Source organism: Scyliorhinus torazame, chromosome 3, assembly GCF_047496885.1.
Source record: "Scyliorhinus torazame isolate Kashiwa2021f chromosome 3, sScyTor2.1, whole genome shotgun sequence".
NCBI classification, from domain to species: Eukaryota; Metazoa; Chordata; class Chondrichthyes; order Carcharhiniformes; family Scyliorhinidae; genus Scyliorhinus; species Scyliorhinus torazame.
The window spans coordinates 32,514,699-32,533,191 of NC_092709.1; the positions used below are offsets into that span (position 1 = coordinate 32,514,699).

The window sequence follows — 18,493 nt, forward strand, 5'->3', positions numbered from 1 at the left end:
GGAATAGAAATCAAAAGCCGGGAGAGTCGTGTCAAATTCAAATAGAACCTAGGTTCGACCACATTTCAAGTACTGTATACAGTTTTGATCTCCAAGTTGCAGAACAAGAGCAGAAAATATACTAGAATACAGAATATCGCCAGAATGGAGAGGATGTAGCTATCAGGAAAGGCTGAGTAGTCTGTAGATGCGAAGAGAAGACCTGATAAAATGTCTTTTAAAAAAAAAATCACAAAACGTTTTCCTTGTCCAACCCGATTCTACTTGTGGGCATGTCTGCAATAACGAGCCAGAAATATAACAACTCAAATAATTAACTTAGGAGGAATTTATTTGCAGTGGTGAGAATGTGAAATGGCTGAAGTTGCATGAGAGTGGCTGATGTACAAAGCATTGACGTATTTAAGGAAAGACTTGATGGATACACGAGGGAAAATTGGAAAACTGGGATATGGGAGCAAGGTGCAAACAGGCAGTTAGTGTGGGAAGAGATTGATAGTTCATAGCAATGCATCAGGATTGCATGTTAATTTTTATTATAAAGTATTTCAAATTGGATCTTTAATGAATGGAATCTTTAATAAATACAAGCAAGGCAGAAAATGAATTGAGTCCAGAATTAAATTCAATGACCTGGATTTCTGTCTCAGCTGAGAGGAAACAGATTCTGTATGTAACTGCCGCCCAGACCTTTCCTGGGCTTGTCAACAGAGATTCCCCCATCATCTGGTATCTGTTTCAATGTGATGCTCTCTTCAGGGCATTAGTGCCATCTGTGAAGAGGGCATGAAACAGCAAGGCTCTTTAATAATCAGATTGAAGACTCCAACTGAACCATGCAGTTCCTCCCATTCACCTATTAAGGCCCTTAAGTAGCGACCTACAAGGCCTTATCCCACCCAGCCTCAATTTGAAGCAAATCTGATCCCAAATTACCTTCAGCTAATAGACATGCATTCTACTCCAAAACCTAAACGCTAATGTAGACAGAATCTGATGATTCTACACTTTCAAGCTCTGGCACACAATAAGGTTGTGACACCACGACTAATAAAAAAAAGCAATCTCAACAGAAAATGCAATAAAACTGACCCTACAAATTCAAACTGCAGCACAACACATCTCAAGGTTGAAAGGAATCCTTTTTTAGTGTGAAATATGTGCATCACTCGACCTGATCTCATGATACGTTAGTCATAAGGTTGTGCATGCATTACATCTCATCAAATACAAAAATTGTTTCGATGTTGTATTACACAAAAGCCAATATGGAATCCCATTTACGCAGTCCTTAATTAATGTCAATCATCAACATTAGAAAAACCTCAGTTTATCAATGAAGAAATAATACAAACAAAAGACCTACCATGTACTTCTCACAGCGTCATGTTGGAATACTGCAGCTATGCACTGATTCAGTCAGCTAGTTGTTTGAGTCAGACATTCATTGAGCATGGACATTTTAGAGACTGCAGTTTTCATTATTTCTTGTATACTTTTATATTGTACGTTGAAAAACCTAACTTTGTTTGAATATTTTGAGGTTGTCATGATTGTGTTTTATCCGCAGCATTTTAAAAACTGATATTTGACTAGGTAGCATCAAAGGAAATCAGGGTACATGGTGTAAACGTATATTCACATATATATTTCATTAAAAATTGTGTGTAATTGTGGAGCTAAATTCACCTCTAAAGCCATTACCTTATTTAGATTTTACAAAAATATATTTTGGATCTATAAGGCCAGTAATCAGGAAACATGCTGACATCTTTTACCTGTCAAATTCTGCAGATGCTGTCTTCCAAAAAGATGTTCCTTCTTGTTATGTAATGAACTAAAGTACTGATTACATGTTTTGCAGTACAGGCCATTGTTGTCCTCACCCTGCTGACCAAAAAGACCCAATTATTTACTCCTCAATTTACCAAATTTACAAGGTTGCCTTCTTTTGACAGTCAGTTATTTGCAAAACTACAAAAGCAGAATTTAAAACCCAGAACAGAAACTGAAGCAATGAATAAATTTCATGATACATTTTTGTCAATAATTAAAAGAGGTGATTTTTTTTTACACTAAGGGCAAATTATCATGACCAATTCCCCTAACCTGCACATCTTTGGACTATGGGAGGAAACCCATGCAGACACGTGGAGAACGTGCAGACTCCGCACAGACAGTGATCAAAGCCGGGAATCAAACCTGGGACCCTGGAGCTGTGAAGCAAATGTGCTCACCACTGTGCTACCGTGCTGCCCCCAAAAGAGGTCATATTGAGCATAACTGGTTGCTCTGGGCTTAGCGAACAGAAAACATTCACTTGATGCTTTGTACAATAAATTGTGAAATAATTTGAAGTGGCTAAAATATTATAACATTGCTGCCACTGTGCAAGTTAGGTTTTGTTTTAATGGTATTGAGAAGGTAATAAATAATTACATAATAATCATTCTGTTCCCTACCATCATAATAGATAAAAGTAAATTTTTGTGGATGCTGGAATCTGAAACAAAACAGAAAATACTGAACAATTTCAGCAGGTCTAACAGCATCTGCGGAGAGAAGAGACATCAGCTCCCTTCTCTCTCCACAGATGGTGTCGGACCTGCTGAGGTCGTCCTGTATTTTCTGGTTTTGCTCCCAACCATCATCCGGTGTGTGCACAACTAAACAGATCACAAATAGAACAGAAACCATTTTCCCCAACCAGTCAATGCTGGTCTTGATGCTCCAATCAAGCGTCCTATTCTTTCATCTAACTATTTTCCCGTTTCCTCCGGTTTCCTCCCACAGTCCAATGACGTACAGGTTAGGTGGATTGGTCATGATAAATTGCCCTTAGTGACCAAAAAGGTTAGGAGGGGTTATTGGGTTACGGGAATAGGGTGGAATTGAGGGCTTTAGTAGGTCGGTGCCGACTTGATGGGCCGAATGGCCTCCTTCTGCACTGTATTTTCTATTAGCACAACACTCTATTGCCTTTTCTTAGCTTACCTAGCTTACCCTTAAATGCATCTATACTACTTGCTTCAACTACACCTTGTAGCGAATTCCACACTCTCATCACCCTTTGGGTAAAGACATTTCTTCTGAATTTCCTATTTGATTAATTGGTGACTATTCTGCATGGATGGTCTCTAGTTCTGTTCTGCCCCACAAGTGGAAACACTCATGCTGTGACTAATTTATCACAACCTTCCATAATTTGGAAGACCTCCATGAGATCATTCTTTTCAAGCCTGCTCTTTTCAAGGGAAAAAGAGATCCAGCCAAACATTCCTTCCTGATCAATATAACCTCACTATGGCTTGTGCTAGTCAACCAAATAGTTGCAGCGTCTACAGAGTCAAAACTAAATGTTGCAAAAAATAAAGCATTTTGGGAAACGCATGTGTGGAGCAACAAGAGAGCCTTCCCTCCACCCCTAAAACTCCTGATGAGAGCCACGCTTCTGCGAGATGTCACTATGTGAAGGAGGTGTTGTGACACTTTTGTACATCTCTAATGGACAGTCAAGAGTTGTAAATTTATGAAGGCCAGGAAGCCATTCAATTACCTTTGTTCTTGGCTATATGAGGTACATGACCAGTGGAGACTTGCTTAAGAAAAGTGGATGTGGGGCTGGCATGGTGGTACAGTGGTTAGCACTGCTGCCTCACGGCGCAGAGCCGGGTTCGATCCCAGCCCCAGGTCACTGTCAGTGTGGAGTTAGCACATTCTCTCGGTGTCTGTGTGGGTCTCACCCCCACAACCCAAAAATGTGCAGGGTAGGTGGATTGGCCATTCTAAATTGTCCCTTCACTGGAAAAGAGAGAAAATTGGGTACTTTAAATTTATATTTAATAAAAAAGATGTGGAAAAGGGATATTTAAAGTTTGTGTGTAAAAATAACATATTAAAACTCAGAATTATAATCAGATTGAAGGAGCAGTTTACAATGTTTCCAGAAACTGTTCTTCCATCGGTTGAAGCATATAAATTGCAGCCTGAGATGTTTTCAAACTTTGGCGGCCTCTCACATTCACAAAAAAACTACCTTAGGAGACTGTGAACCGTGTGCCATTTTTATATGACATTACCATATAAAGAACAGTAACTATTGAGGTTATGGGCAGCATGGTAGCACAAGTGATTAGCACTGTGGCTTCACAGCGCCAGGGTCCCAGGTTCGATTCCCTGCTGGGTCCCTGTCTGTGTGGAGTCTGCACGTTCTCCCCGTGTCTGCGTGGGTTTCCTCCGGGTACTCCGATTTCCTCCCACAGTCCAAAGACCTGCAGGTTAGGTGTATTGGCCATGATAAATTGCCGTTAGTGGCCAAAAAAGGTTAGGCTGGGTTAATGGGTTACCGGGATAGGGTGGAAGTGAGGGCTTAAGTGGGTCGGTGCAGACTCGATGGGCCGAATGGTCTCCTTCTGCACTGCATGTTCTATGTTCTTATGTATCAGCTTTAGCTTGGAATCAGGGTTGTCGATTCAAACCCTATTCTGGAGACTAGAGTACAAAATCCAGACTGCCACTTCACTGCAGCGTTGTGTGAGTGCTGCTGTTTCCGCTAAAGATGTCATCTTTCAGATGTGATTTAAATCATGGTCCAGTTTAAACATTCAGGTCGAAATAAAATTTCCCATACACTCTCTGAAGAGAAGCAGGGGAGTTTGCCAGTGTCCTGCCAACTCTTAACCAACACTCCAAAATATATCAATGTATTTATTTAATTAATTGCTGCTTGTGAGACTTTAATGTGTATAAATTGGCTGCCACATTTCCTTACATTATATCAATGATTATACTTCAAAGGTACTCACTTCCTATCAGGTCATCCTGAGATTATGAACAGTCCTACATAGAAGAAAGTTCCTTCTCTCTTTTACCAAATGAACAACTTTACAAATATATTTCCACCGCCTGTTCCTAGTTTTTAAAAATAAAACGTACCCATCAGAATCTGGGGTCAGTGGAGGAGGTACGTTGGAGCAGTGGGAGCATCGGTCTGGTCCCCAATATGTGACAACCACCGGTTTGCCCCGGGGAGCTTGGATGGGGGATTTCGAGTATGGCGAAGGGTGGGAATTGAGAGGATGGGGGACCTGTTCTTAGAGGGGAGCTTCTCTAGCTTGAGGGCGCTGGAGGAGAAATTTGGGCTGGCAAGGGGGAGCAAATTTAGATATTTACAGGTGCGGGACTTTCTGCGCAGGCAGGTATCATCCTTCCCACTCCTGCCACTAAAGGGGATCCAGGATAGAGTAGAGTCTAGGGGATGGTGGGCGAGGGGAGTGTCTCGGACATCTACAAAGAACTCATGGGGGCGGAGGAGACGCAGACCGAGGAGCTGAAGCGTAAGTGGGAGGAGGAGCTTGGTGGTGAGATAGAGGATGGTTTATGGGCGGACGCGTTGAGCAGGGTGTAGAAGCCAAGTATTTCAAATACAACTAGTATAGGTAAAAGATAGCTGTTTAAGCATAAATGTTGAGCCCCAGTTTTTAATACCCATTTATACAGCATAATTCACTTTTACTGAAGTCCATTGTTCTGGCAAATGCATATTTTCAAGAAACAGTGTGACATTAAAAAAAGCACAGTTGCAAGATAATTTGACACTGTCTTGTGCTAATTGTCAAGGACAGGGACTGGATACACAGCAACATTGTTCACAATGCAGATAACAGCTGGGTCAGAAAAGCTGATGTTGCACATTGAAGATGGACGGCTTGCCATCAAATCAAATGTGTTTGAGTCTAACCCAAACCAATTAGGATTATATTGGGGTGTAATTAGACGACTTAAGACAGATATGAAAGTGTATAACTAAAAAGTTTCTCCCGGCCATTTTAGGTTAGGTTAGGTTAGGTTAGGTTGGGTTAGGTTAGGTTAGGTTGGGTTTTGTTGTCTTTGTGAGTATTGTCTTTGTAGCTTAAGTTTTGTCTTTCTGTTAGTTTAGTCAGTTTTTGCCTTTGATTCTAGTCTCCATTTTAGTTTATGTCTTTTGGGGGTTGTCAGTCTAACAGTCTGTGTCAGTGATGTTAGTCCACTTTTCACTTTGAGTTTGAGTTTAGCTGAAGATTAGCTTTCTCTCTCTTTTCATGTTTCATTGCCAGACTTTGACCTTTTAAAAGTTACTTTCGAGCTGTCTGCCTAAGCAAAGAAAGATAATGTCTGTAATTCTCTGAAAGCTTCGAATTGTCTACGAATTGCCTTTTAAATGACTTTCAAATTGTAATCAAGCGACTACAAATAAAACAATTCTTTTTGGCACCTGAGGAGTTTATACTGCAAATTTCTGCTGAGTTCCAGTATTCGCAAAGTGCTACTGATAACCGAATAGCAGAGATGATATAAATTCCTTCAACTATACACAGTCGAATAATACAAGGAATCAAACAACTTAACACAGTCTACAAAATAGTACAAATCTTATAACTTGTCGTATTGCGCCAGGACTTGATTCATCAACTAAGCTTCCCCCAAACTTGGCGTGGTTCGACAGGTTAAGATCCTATAAATTAAAGTTTCTTTTAATTGGCGAGCCAGCCAGGAGGGGGGGGGAGTACTGAGGAAGACCTTCGGAGGCCCAGGTGACGACGGAAAGCTTCGAAGATAATCGGAGGAGGTCGGGAACCTTCGGGAAGCTTCGGAGATAATCGGAGGAGGCCCAGAAGACAGCCGGAACCCACGGCTAGACTGGGGTAAGAAATATCTTTTTCACCCATTAAAAGTCTTAAAGCCGCATCAATCAGTACTTCGACCCTTGAAAAGAACATTTTTTATAGACTGTGTTAAATAAATCAAGTGCCAGTCGGTCGGTCAGACTATCAGACGTGACTGGAAGATGAGTCACTGCAGTAACTAAAATAAAAAAACGTCAGTCAGCGATCAAGAAAAGTTATGGCTGATCCTAATCAAAGTGTAGATTCAGAGCCTTTAGCAGACAGAAAATTACTCCCCACTACATCCAAGGGGGGTGCTGGAATACCAGATGTTTCTGTTGAAGATATGTTGGGGGATTGTAGATCTTTCACTCGTAGACATTTTAACCTATGTGAAACCTCAAAGAAAATTGAATCAAAGTATGATATCCCCAGAGGACAGTGGTCCTTCAATAATATCAAGAGAGCATGGGGAAAATGCACACGATTACACGGTGCAGAACGTGTAAAATGGTCCCTGGTAATTACGGGACAGATACACAGTCAGCAAGAGGTCATTGTTAAAAATAAAAGTGATCATCAGCTTCAGTCCACTAAAGACCAACTAAGTGCAGTTCTTGAAGATTTGCAAGATGCAAAATCCAAACTTGAGCATTATGATGAAATTAGAACAGATTTGCAAAATAAAACCTCTGAACTCCAGCAGTTAAATGTTCAAATCGCAGAATTTCAAAATCAAGTTTTTAAAGTGGAGTCAGAATTCCAAAATCAAGTTTTTAAAATGGAGTCAAAATACCAACAGCTGCAATTAAATACTGAACGAAGTGATGATGAGTATAGGTCTACTAAAAGGCAATTAATTACAGTTGTTGAAGAATTGCAAGATGCAAAATCCAAACTTGAAACAGAATTGCAAGATGCAAAATCCAAACTTGAAACAGATTTGCAAGATGCAAAATCCAAACTTGAGCATTCTGATGAAATTAAAACAGAATTGCAAGATGCAAAATCCAAACTTGAGCATTATGATGAAATTAAAACAGATTTGCAAGTTGCAAAATCCAAACTTGAGCATTATGATGAAATTAAAACAGAATTGCAAGATGCAAAATCCAAACTTGAAACAGAATTGCAAGTTGCAAAATCAAAACTTGAGCATTATGATGAAATTAAAACAGATTTGCAAGATGCAAAATCCAAACTTGAAACAGATTTGCAAGTTGCAAAATCCAAACTTGAGCATTATGATGAAATTAAAACAGAATTGCAAGATGCAAAATCCAAACTTGAAACAGAACTGCAAGATGCAAAATCCAAACTTGAGCATTCTGATGAAATTAAAACAGGTTTGCAAGTTGCAAAATCCAAACTTGAGCATTATGATGAAATTAAAACAGATTTACGAGTTGCAAAATCCAAACTTGAGCATCATGATGAAATTAAAACAGATTTGCAAAACAAAACCTCTGAACTCCAGCAGTTATCTTTTCAAATAACAGAATTCCAAAATCAAGTCTTTGAAGTGGAGTCAAAATACCGACAATTGCAATTAAAAACTGAGCGAATTGAACTTGAAAATTGCAAGTTAGTGAAAGAAAGATGTGTTTTAGAAAGAAATATAACCAGCGTGAATGAACATTGTAAATCTTTGACAAACATGCTTTCTGTACAAAAGATTGAACAAACTCAGAAAGCAGTCCAAGCCACCCACCTAGTGGCACAATCGGCAATTGCACAGCCGAGATCAATTGTTAAAAATAAATCATTTTCTCTGTCGGATGAATCAGACGAAGATAGTGTTCCTACAATACAAAATACTAAAGCAATTCGACTAGCCCCTTTAAAACGCAAACGGGTTAGAGTTGGAAGCAAAAAAATAGAAGAAGATGGTGAAACTATCACTAGAAACATATTTGACCACCAATGGGTTCATGAACAAATTGATCCTTCTAAAATTGACGAATGGTCCAAGGGTCTTCCACACCCTAAAAAGGGTGGTAAGATCACATGGGATGGAATTCACAGATTACAAGCCATTTACAGTCTCCACCCATTTGATGGAGTACAAATTCTGACTATCATGCTAGGTACTCGTATAAGTTCAACCCTTAGAAATGAAGTAGAAGTTGCCCTTGGAGACGATTTGCAAAATTTAGAAGGTGGTTGGCTAACAATCAAGAATTGGCTATTACAATTTCGCCCCCCGAGGACCAATTGGTCTAAGATCACAGCTTGCTTTCAAAAAAAGAATGAAGATATTCAGGATTTTGAGGAAAGATTTTTACGTACTTGGATGGAATATTCAGGGATGACACTCGACCAGGAAAATGATACATGGGATGCAAGCACTTTAAGTCCATTAAAAACGGCTTTTATAGCCGGTGTTAAACCTGGAGTTTCTGCTGCCTTGAATTTGGTTTAACCAGCTTGGGCCACAGCTGGCACATACCGAGACATAGTTGACCGATGCATTCAGATAGATCGTGGTTTGCACAATCAGGCAACTTTTAACACTGCAGCTGCTCAAATGCAGCCTATTGCTCAAATCCAGCCCATGTTACCTGCTGCTCCAGCGGCGGCTGTTGCAGCACCTGCAGGAATATCAGCAGTAACTACAATTTCACCACCAGCGCTAGAGCAAACATGTACCCTTGCTCCATTAAAATCACGTAAGGAAATACCACAATGTCTTTTCTGTGATAGAGTAGGACACTGGATGGCAAAATGCTATCAAAAACAACGGATGGATTCGAGAGATGATAATGGAAGTAGACAATGTTCACTACAATACATTTCCACCTCATGGTCAACCATGTAACACGTACCAACAAGACACACCCAGTTTGGCTTCTGGTCAGCAACACTGGCTAAGCAACTACAACCATGGTTTGCTTTTGCAGTTAATCAACAACAGTATCATAATAGCCCAACTGTTTACCACATGGCTTTACAGAATCATCTCAGGCAACTGCCTGTTCGGCCTTCCACCATTATCCAATATGAAGATGATGTTCTGATAACCTCTATCAATAAAGATGATCATGACAAAGATTTACGGATGGTCTTGAACCACCTCAGTACTAACAGTCGCAAAGCTAGCTTTCACAAAGCACAAATTGCCCAGAAAGATGTTTACTTGGGACAGAAAATTTCCAAACGAAAAAGGGAACTTACTCAGAACAGAACGGCTGCCATCAAAGCAGCTAAAGAACCCTCAATGTATCGCTAAAAAGTTGCCAAGAACTGTCAACTTAAGAAAACTGTCATTCTGAACGTTGCTTTATTAATTTAAAGAAATTAACATATCTTGTTAGCTGTGTTTCCTTTAACAGAATCGGCAAATTCATCTACAGAAAATCAAGATACAGCACAAGATTGGTTCAGTTATATATTTAATAAGTTATTGTATTTGATATTTTAAAATAAATGTTTAAAATTAGCCTGGAAATTAAAACTTCAAACAATGTGGAAGCTGGTTTAAAAAAAAACCCAACAATCTTTGATTAAAAGTCAAAAGAACATATCGTTCAAAGAAATTTGATAACGGGAATTTGGCAGCAATCCAACTTTTACTCCCAGTCCATTTGAGTGACAAAAAAAAGTTTAAAGATGCGAATGGCATCATTCCAAGCTATACGCCTCTTTTTGTCTCTGTAAGAAAATTAACCCTTTCAACAAGCTTTTGTGTATTATCCAGAAGATGTCAAAGACTTGACATCAATTTTGATAATAATTTTACCATTTATTACTAGATCATATGTTCAACTTTTATTGTATAATAATTTTACATGAAGTTATTATTAATTACCAATGTGATCAAATTTGATTAATCTATTAATTATAATAATTATTTTGAAATGCCTGTTGCAATGTTAATTCCATTTTATTGTTTAAAACTGCAATGATTCTTTGCGTTTTTACCTATCCTATCGCATTAATGATGTATTTTAATCTTTCCTGATATATCTCAATTTTTCGATTTATCAAAGGGCCGACTGTAGAAGCCAAGTATTTCAAATACAACTAGTATAGGTAAAAGATAGCTGTTTAAGCATAAATGTTGAGCCCCAGTTTTTAATACCCATTTATACAGCATAATTCACTTTTACTGAAGTCCATTGTTCTGGCAAATGCATATTTTCAAGAAACAGTGTGACATTAAAAAAAGCACAGTTGCAAGATAATTTGACACCGTCTTGTGCTAATTGTCAAGGACAGGGACTGGATACACAGCAACATTGTTCACAATGCAGATAACAGCTGGGTCAGAAAAGCTGATGTTGCACATTGAAGATGGACGGCTTGCCATCAAATCAAATGTGTTTGAGTCTAACCCAAACCAATTAGGATTATATTGGGGTGTAATTAGACGACTTAAGACAGAGATGAAAGTGTATAACTAAAAAGTTTCTCCCGGCCATTTTAGGTTAGGTTAGGTTAGGTTAGGTTGGGTTAGGTTAGGTTAGGTTGGGTTTTGTTGTCTTTGTGAGTATTGTCTTTGTAGCTTAAGTTTTGTCTTTCTGTTAGTTTAGTCAGTTTTTGCCTTTGATTCTAGTCTCCATTTTAGTTTATGTCTTTTGGGGGTTGTCAGTCTAACAGTCTGTGTCAGTGATGTTAGTCCACTTTTCACTTTGAGTTTGAGTTTAGCTGAAGATTAGCTTTCTCTCTCTTTTCATGTTTCATTGCCAGACTTTGACCTTTTAAAAGTTACTTTCGAGCTGTCTGCCTAAGCAAAGAAAGATAATGTCTGTAATTCTCTGAAAGCTTCGAATTGTCTACGAATTGCCTTTTAAATGACTTTCAAATTGTAATCAAGCGACTACAAATAAAACAATTCTTTTTGGCACCTGAGGAGTTTATACTGCAAATTTCTGCTGAGTTCCAGTATTCGCAAAGTGCTACTGATAACCGAATAGCAGAGATGATATAAATTCCTTCAACTATACACAGTCGAATAATACAAGGAATCAAACAACTTAACACAGTCTACAAAATAGTACAAATCTTATAACTTGTCGTATTGCGCCAGGACTTGATTCATCAACTAAGCTTCCCCCAAACTTGGCGTGGTTCGACAGGTTAAGATTCCATAAATTAAAGATTCTTTCACAGGGTCAACGCGACCGCAACATGCGCCAGGCTCAGCTTGATCCAATTCAAGGGGGTCTACCGGGCCCACATGACAGTGGCCCGGATGAGTAGATTCTTTGGGGTAGAGGACAGGTGTGTAAAAAGTGCGGGGGACCAGCAAACCATATCCACATGTTCTGGGCGTGTCCTAAACCTAGGGGATATTGGGGTTTGCGGACGTCATGTCCAGAGTATTGAAAACAAGGGTGGCAATAAGTCCAGAGGTGGCGATTTTCGGGGTGTCGGAGGACCCGGGAATCCAGGAGGAGAAAGAGGCAGACGTTCTGGCCTTTGCTTCCCTGGTAGCCCGGAGACGGATACTGCTAGCTTGGAGGGACTCAAAGACCCCGAAGTCGGAGACCTGGTTAACCGACATGGCAAGCTTTTTCGGCCTGGAGAAGGTTAAGTTCGCCTTGAGAGGGTCACTGTTAGGGTTCGCCCGGAGGTGGCAACCATTCATCGACTTCTTCGCGGAGAATTAATCGTCGGGGGGGGGGGGGGGGGTGTTAGGGGCAGCGTAGAATAGGGGGTCAAGTAGGTGGGTCTTGGAGAGATGGGAGTTGGTGTTTGCACTATGTTTACTGTTCTTTGTACATTGCTTTTTTTTATACTGTTGCTGTTTGAAATGCCAAAAATACCTCATTAAAATTGTTTGTAAAAAAAAAAAACTTACCCACTACTGCATGAAGTTTAATGAAATAAAAATTCTACTTACTCCAATTTCGGACAGCGAAATTGCTTCACTTTCAAATTCAGCATCCAGAGACTCCACACCTGATTGGAACAAAATATTGCATTAACTGTAAACTTTACACTGTCCATGTGGAGTTTGCATATTCTCCTCGTGTCTGCGTGGGTCTCACCCTCCCAACCCAAAAAGATGTGCAGGGTAGATGAATTTGCCATACTAAATTGCCCCTTAATTGGAAGAGAGAGAATTGTGTGCTCTAAATTTATTTAAAAAAAAGAACTGTCAACTTTGATCCTGAACAGTTGAATGCTGCACAGCAGCAGGATGTCCAGAGTACATTATCTGGCAAGTAAACACTGCAATTTCTAATGTCAATGAATTGAATATTAGCACAAGATGATGTAGCTCTATATGCCTGCCTAGCTTGCCATGAAGTAGTTACTTTCTTCCAGTCTCATGAAATATCTTCAAATTCAAATTTCCCTCCAAATCACAAATTCCAAAATATCGGATATAGATGTTAGGTATTTTATAAATTTTAATAAGTTCCACTTAGCAAAAGATGGTGTAGAAATGTATTAAAGTTACATAATTTTAAGGCTGTAATAACTGCACTCACATCACAAGTACAAATGTTAAACAATCTGAAAATGTGATGTGCTCCTGAAGCCTTAAACTGATATGTACATTCCAATTTCCAAATTGCCATGAACAAACATCAATTCCTCAATGGCCTGAGTGTTTTTTTTTAACCAAACAATTAAGTTGAGCAGCCTTAAAGAGACATTGCTGCACCATACTGGAATAATACTATGCTATAATAGTCTGTAATACATTGTAAAACAGCATCTACCAACTTAACATTAGCAATGTCATGGGACTGCTGGTGTAGTATCAGGTACTGTAGTTTCTCAATGATTCAGCTGGTTAAAGCTGGAAGTGTGTGCGGTAAGAAATGCTGCTTAGTTGAAACCTCCACAGCCAAACATCTTGCCAACTCTCGCATGCAATTTCCTAGTGACCAATTTTATAACAAACCCCAAGCCAATGAGGCACTCAATATTGTAATGATACCCCAGAAAGGGAGTCAAATTGCCTCACACAAAATCAATTACGTGGATGCACAGTACCTATTGTTACATTGGTAAACGTGGCACTACAGCTAGATCCTAAAAACAGCGATAAGTTGAATGACTGCTCAATCTATTTAAAGTGTTGAGAGTTATTGCCAGGATACAAAAAAAAACTCTCTGCTCCTCCCCTTTAACAGATTATGAAACCATTGGAATAGGCGGACAATTTTTTGGTTTAACATTGCTAATCAAGCAGCGTTCCTTCAATACTGCACTGGTGCAGGAACCCACCCACAACTGACTTGAGAAACAAGAATGCTAGCAACAGGGTCAACACAACTGCAAATACAAGAATGCAAGGGAACCATCTCGCGACTAGACTATATACAATTATGAACTTGCCGGCAGTAGCGCCTCCACACCCTCACAGTTAATCAAGCACACCATTAAACTGGATTTCTACAGAGCAAATTAAATACAAAGATGAAAATACTAGTGATCCTTCTTCAGTTTTATGGTATGGCGTCCATCCATGGGCAGCACGGTAACATAGTGGTTAGCACTGTGGCTTCACAGTGCCAGGGTCCCAGGTTCGATTCCCTGCTGGGTCACTGTCTGTGCGGAGTCTGCACGTTCTCCCCGTGTGTGCGTGGGTTTCCTCCGGATGTTCCTGTTTCCTCCCACAGTCCAAAGACGTGCAGGTTAGGTAGATTGGCCATGCTAAATTGCCCTTAGTGTCCAAAAAGGTTAGCAGGGGTTATTGGGTGAGGGGAATAGAGTGGAAGTGAGGGCTTAAGTGGGTCGGTGCAGACTCAATGGGCCGAATGGCCTCCTTCTGCAATGTATGCTCTATGTTCTATAACATTAACTTTTTTTATTTTCTAGTTACGAATATATCGTTGATGAACATCTAAAATCATTTTGTTCCAATTGAAGATTTTGAACATTTGCATATTGGTTTTAATCTGCACCATGGATCCAAACAATTGGCAGAGTTTGTGAACAGCGCTATTGATCTTCCCCAGTCTTCCCTTCAGAGCAACAGGGTTGATTTCTTTCCTCCAAATGGGTTCTAGTTACAGCATTTCAAAAAGAAACTTTGCAAGTTTAAAGCAATACATAAAAGGGCAAATGCCTTGGACTCTTACCACACAGGTTTTTTACTTTGTTCATTGCCCTTCTTTTTAGGAAAGCTTGGTAAGCCTCTGAATTTTGATATGCTTTTAGCTCCTCAATATATCGCCGCTTGTCTTTTTCTGCTTCATCAATATACTTCTATTCACAAAAAGTAAGGAAAGCAGAGTGGAAATCAAATCGGTTATTGCAAAGTAAATTTACCCAATGTCTATGGGGGGTGGGGGGAGAGTAAAATACAAGTTACTACTGTAACTGAAAGTAAGGAGGCTCAGAGCAGGAAAAACAGTAATTGTGTAAAGTGGTCAGCAAACAATGTCACTAGTATATCCGTGAGACCTGAACCTGCCTATATCAATATGATTTGTAGATTTTGTTTTGATCAGTCATGTGATTGATTCTTTATTCTGGAGGGGTTTCGCGAAGACTATGTCCAAGGTGGTGAAAGTCCAGGTCAAGCCAAGTTGGGGGCTGGCATTATTTGGGATGGCGGACGAGCTAGGAGTGCAGGAGGCGAAAAGAGGCCGGGTATTCTGGCCTTTGCGTCCCTGGTAGCCCGGCGGAGGGTCTTGCTCATGTGGAAGGACGTGAAGCCCCCAGTGTGGAAGCCTGGATAAATGACATGGTAGGGTTCATTAAGCTGGAGAGGATAATGTTTGCCTTGAGAGGGTCTGCGGCAGGGTTCTTCAGGCGGTGGCAAACCGTTCCTAGACTATCTCACGGAGCGTTAGAATGAGGTCGGTCAGCAGCAGCAACCCAGGGAGGCGGGGGGGGGGGGAATGAGAGGGGAGGGGGGGGGGGTGGTCTCTTTCGGGGGGGGGGGGGGGGGGGGATTTGGGCGGGCGGGGGGGGGGGGGGGGGGGGTTTCCCTAGGTGTACTTGTAAAAAAGCATATGGGAAGGTTATTATGTGCGGGAGAAAACCCATTGTATAAGTTCTGTAGTATGTTTGATTGATATGTTTATGTTCTGTTCTGTTCTTTCTCTTTCTTTTCTGTTGCGGGGGGGGGTTTAATTGGTTGAAAATTTTTGTTGGAAAAACTTTGAAGAAACATTTTTTTTTAACAAAAGTGATTCTTTTTTTTCCCTCCTCTCATTTCCCCCCTCCCCTCCCCTCATTCCCCCCTCCCCTCCCCTCATTCCCCCCTCCCCTCATTCCCCCCCTCCCCTCCCTCCCCTCATTCCCCCCTCCCCTCATTCTCCCCCTCCCCTCCCCTCATTCTCCCCCCTCCCCTCCCCTCATCCTCCCCCCTCCCCTCCCCTCATTCTCTCCCCTCCCCGACCCCTCCCCTCATTCTCTGCCCTCCCCTCCCCTCATTCTCCCCCCTCCCCTCCCTCATTCTCCCCCCTCCCCTCCCCTCATTCTCCCCCCTCCCCTCATTCTCCCCCCCTCCTCTCCCCTCATTCTCCCCCCCTCCTCTCCCCTCATTCTCCCCCTCCCCTCCCCTCATTCTCCCCCTCCCCTCCCCTCATTCTCCTCCCTCCCCTCCTTCTCCCCCCCTCATTCTCCCCCTCCCCTCCCTCATTCTCCCCCCTCCCCTCATTCTCCCCCCTCCCCTCCCCTCATTCTCCCCCTCCCCTCATTCTCCCCCTCCCCTCATTCTCCCCCCTCCCCTCATTCTCCCCCCTCCCCTCATTCTCCCCCCTCCCCTCATTCTCCCCCCCTCCCCTCATTCTCCCCCCTCCCCTCATCCCCCCCCAATTCCCCTCCCTCATTCCCCCGTCACCCCTCCCCTCATTCCATCCCCTCTTTCCCCCCTCCCCACATTCACTCCTACTTTAACCCCTTCACTCCTACTTTAACCCCAAACAAAAGTGATTCTTTAACAAAACTGCTGCCATAATGATGATCAAGTCTGTGTTATCAAGAAATCTAACTACAGAGCCAGAATACAAGAGAAGATCAATCTACAGCACCTGCTCAATTGCTTAATGCCATTGCGCGAAGAGTTAAGATTACGCTGGCACATTGATAGCATTGTTAACTTTGCGTAGCCAATATCCTATTTTCTACTCCAATCAAGCTTCTACCATAGTTCATCCATACACCTCCAAACAGTAGCCCCGGATGTTGGTTAATCCAAGTGTAAGAAAGCCTACATTATGAGTTGCTATGCAAAAGAACAAGCGAGTTTTTAATTATTTATAAATCAATGCCACTCGCATATACCAACTGTAATGTGAAAGCCTACTTTTATTGCTTGTGATTCCAAGGTGCACTTTTAAAAACAAAACATGTTTTGGGATTGCATTCTCCGATTCAATCCAGCTTACAAAGGAAATCACAAATCAGAGGCCATGATTATGAAGGCTTTTACAACTGAGGTGAGAACTGCGTCTAGGATTTTGAATCATGGTTAGTCTGCCTTCCTCTACTTTAGTGATAAAATAGGTCTTTGGCCACTTACAATCTGTATTTTAGAAGCTAGCCAGGGCATCGTAGTTGTCATACTAGTTTGCATTTCAGTAGGGAGGTCATTTCCTGATGGCTGCAGGACCTGAGTGGAAGTCTGCGTACTTTGGTTAAGCGCTGTTAGTCTTTCTTCTGTAGGAGGTTAGGCTAGATGAAGGAGTAGGGTGCCCTCCAAGTTATCCACTTTTTATAAATTTAGCGTACCCAATTCTTATTTTTTCCCCCAATTAAGGGGCAATTTAGCATGGCCAATTGACCTACCTTGCACATCCTTTTGGGTTGTGGGGGAGACCCCATGCAGGCACGGGGGAGCATGTGCAAACTCCACACTGACAGTGACCCGGTGCCGGAATTGAACTCGGGTCCTCGGCGCTGTGAGACAGCAGTGCTAACCATGGCTGCCCTTTAAGTTGTCTTATACAAGGACTTCCAAACTGTCCTCCTTCTTGAGGCTTGGGATCCCTTGGCAATAAAACCTCTTATGAAGTTATGCTGTTCCATCCCTGATAACCTTTTTGCCTCAGTGTACTTTGCTACACTTTGTATGTCTATTGGCTAATCCTGGTGATCCTCTCTTCCTGGGATTTCCCTTCTTTTTCCTAGTAGCAGAGGCACAGATGCAGCCTCCGATTTGTTACATTTAATTTGAGCGGGTTTCCCTTATCTGGGGGGGGGGGGGGGGGGTGGGGGGGGGGGGGGGGGGGGGGGAGGGGGAGGAGGAGGAGGGAGGAGAGGAGACACACATTGTATTCCTTCCCGACATACCCCATGGTAAGGTTTCCTCAGGGTTTATGTTTTCCAATGTTGATGGGCCTGAATGGTAAGTCTGATTTGACTGGAGAGGAGAGGCCTGTTGCATAGCGAGTCTTGCCGTGTTTTTTAAAAAATAGTTTAGAGTACCCAGTAAGGGGCAATTTAGCGTGGCCAATCCACCTACCTGTACATTTTTATGGGTTGTGGGGGGGATGAGACCTACACAGACATGGGGAGAATGTGCAAACTCCAAACGGACAGTAACCTGGGGCCGGGATCGAACCCGGGTCCTCGGCGCCATGGAGGCAGCAGTGCTAACCACTGCACCACCGTACCGCCCAAGTCTTGGCGTGGTTTAGGTATCCTTGGCTTACTGGCTCCTGTATGTGAGAATGTACACTGCCAAGCCATGTCTTGCACGGATGGCAGCATCCTGTTGTGCCCCTTCTCCAGGGCATCGTTTCATTGTTTGGAGGTGTTAGGAGGCTGTGTTAGGTTTTTTTTCAGCCCATAAGGGATTTCATCTATTGTGCAGCTGTCTCTATTTTTGCCTTACAGAGGAGGGTGTGCACCATAGGACAATGTGCTCATGGCTTCATCCTGGTATCCTGAGATCCCCTACTCTTCTTGGTATCCTTTTATCCTTTCATTTTCCA

At 41.8% G+C, this 18,493-nt stretch overlaps 1 protein-coding gene across 6 annotated transcripts in view; it reads right to left on the minus strand.

The window, feature by feature from the left end:
- The window catches only part of LOC140408398 (uncharacterized), a 94,244-nt gene that overhangs the window by 43,925 nt on the left and 31,826 nt on the right, over window positions 1-18,493 (minus strand). For 5 of the 6 annotated variants that reach the window (XM_072495538.1, XM_072495539.1, XM_072495537.1 and 2 more), the window contains 3 exons: window positions 14,687-14,813; window positions 12,490-12,548; window positions 1,779-1,890 (listed from right to left, as the gene is read on the minus strand). In XM_072495538.1, the coding sequence (XP_072351639.1) occupies window positions 1,779-1,890; window positions 12,490-12,548; window positions 14,687-14,813 (298 nt within the window). The remainder of the gene's footprint in view (window positions 1-1,778; window positions 1,891-12,489; window positions 12,549-14,686; window positions 14,814-18,493) is intronic. The other variant, XM_072495540.1, reaches the window with a different exon arrangement.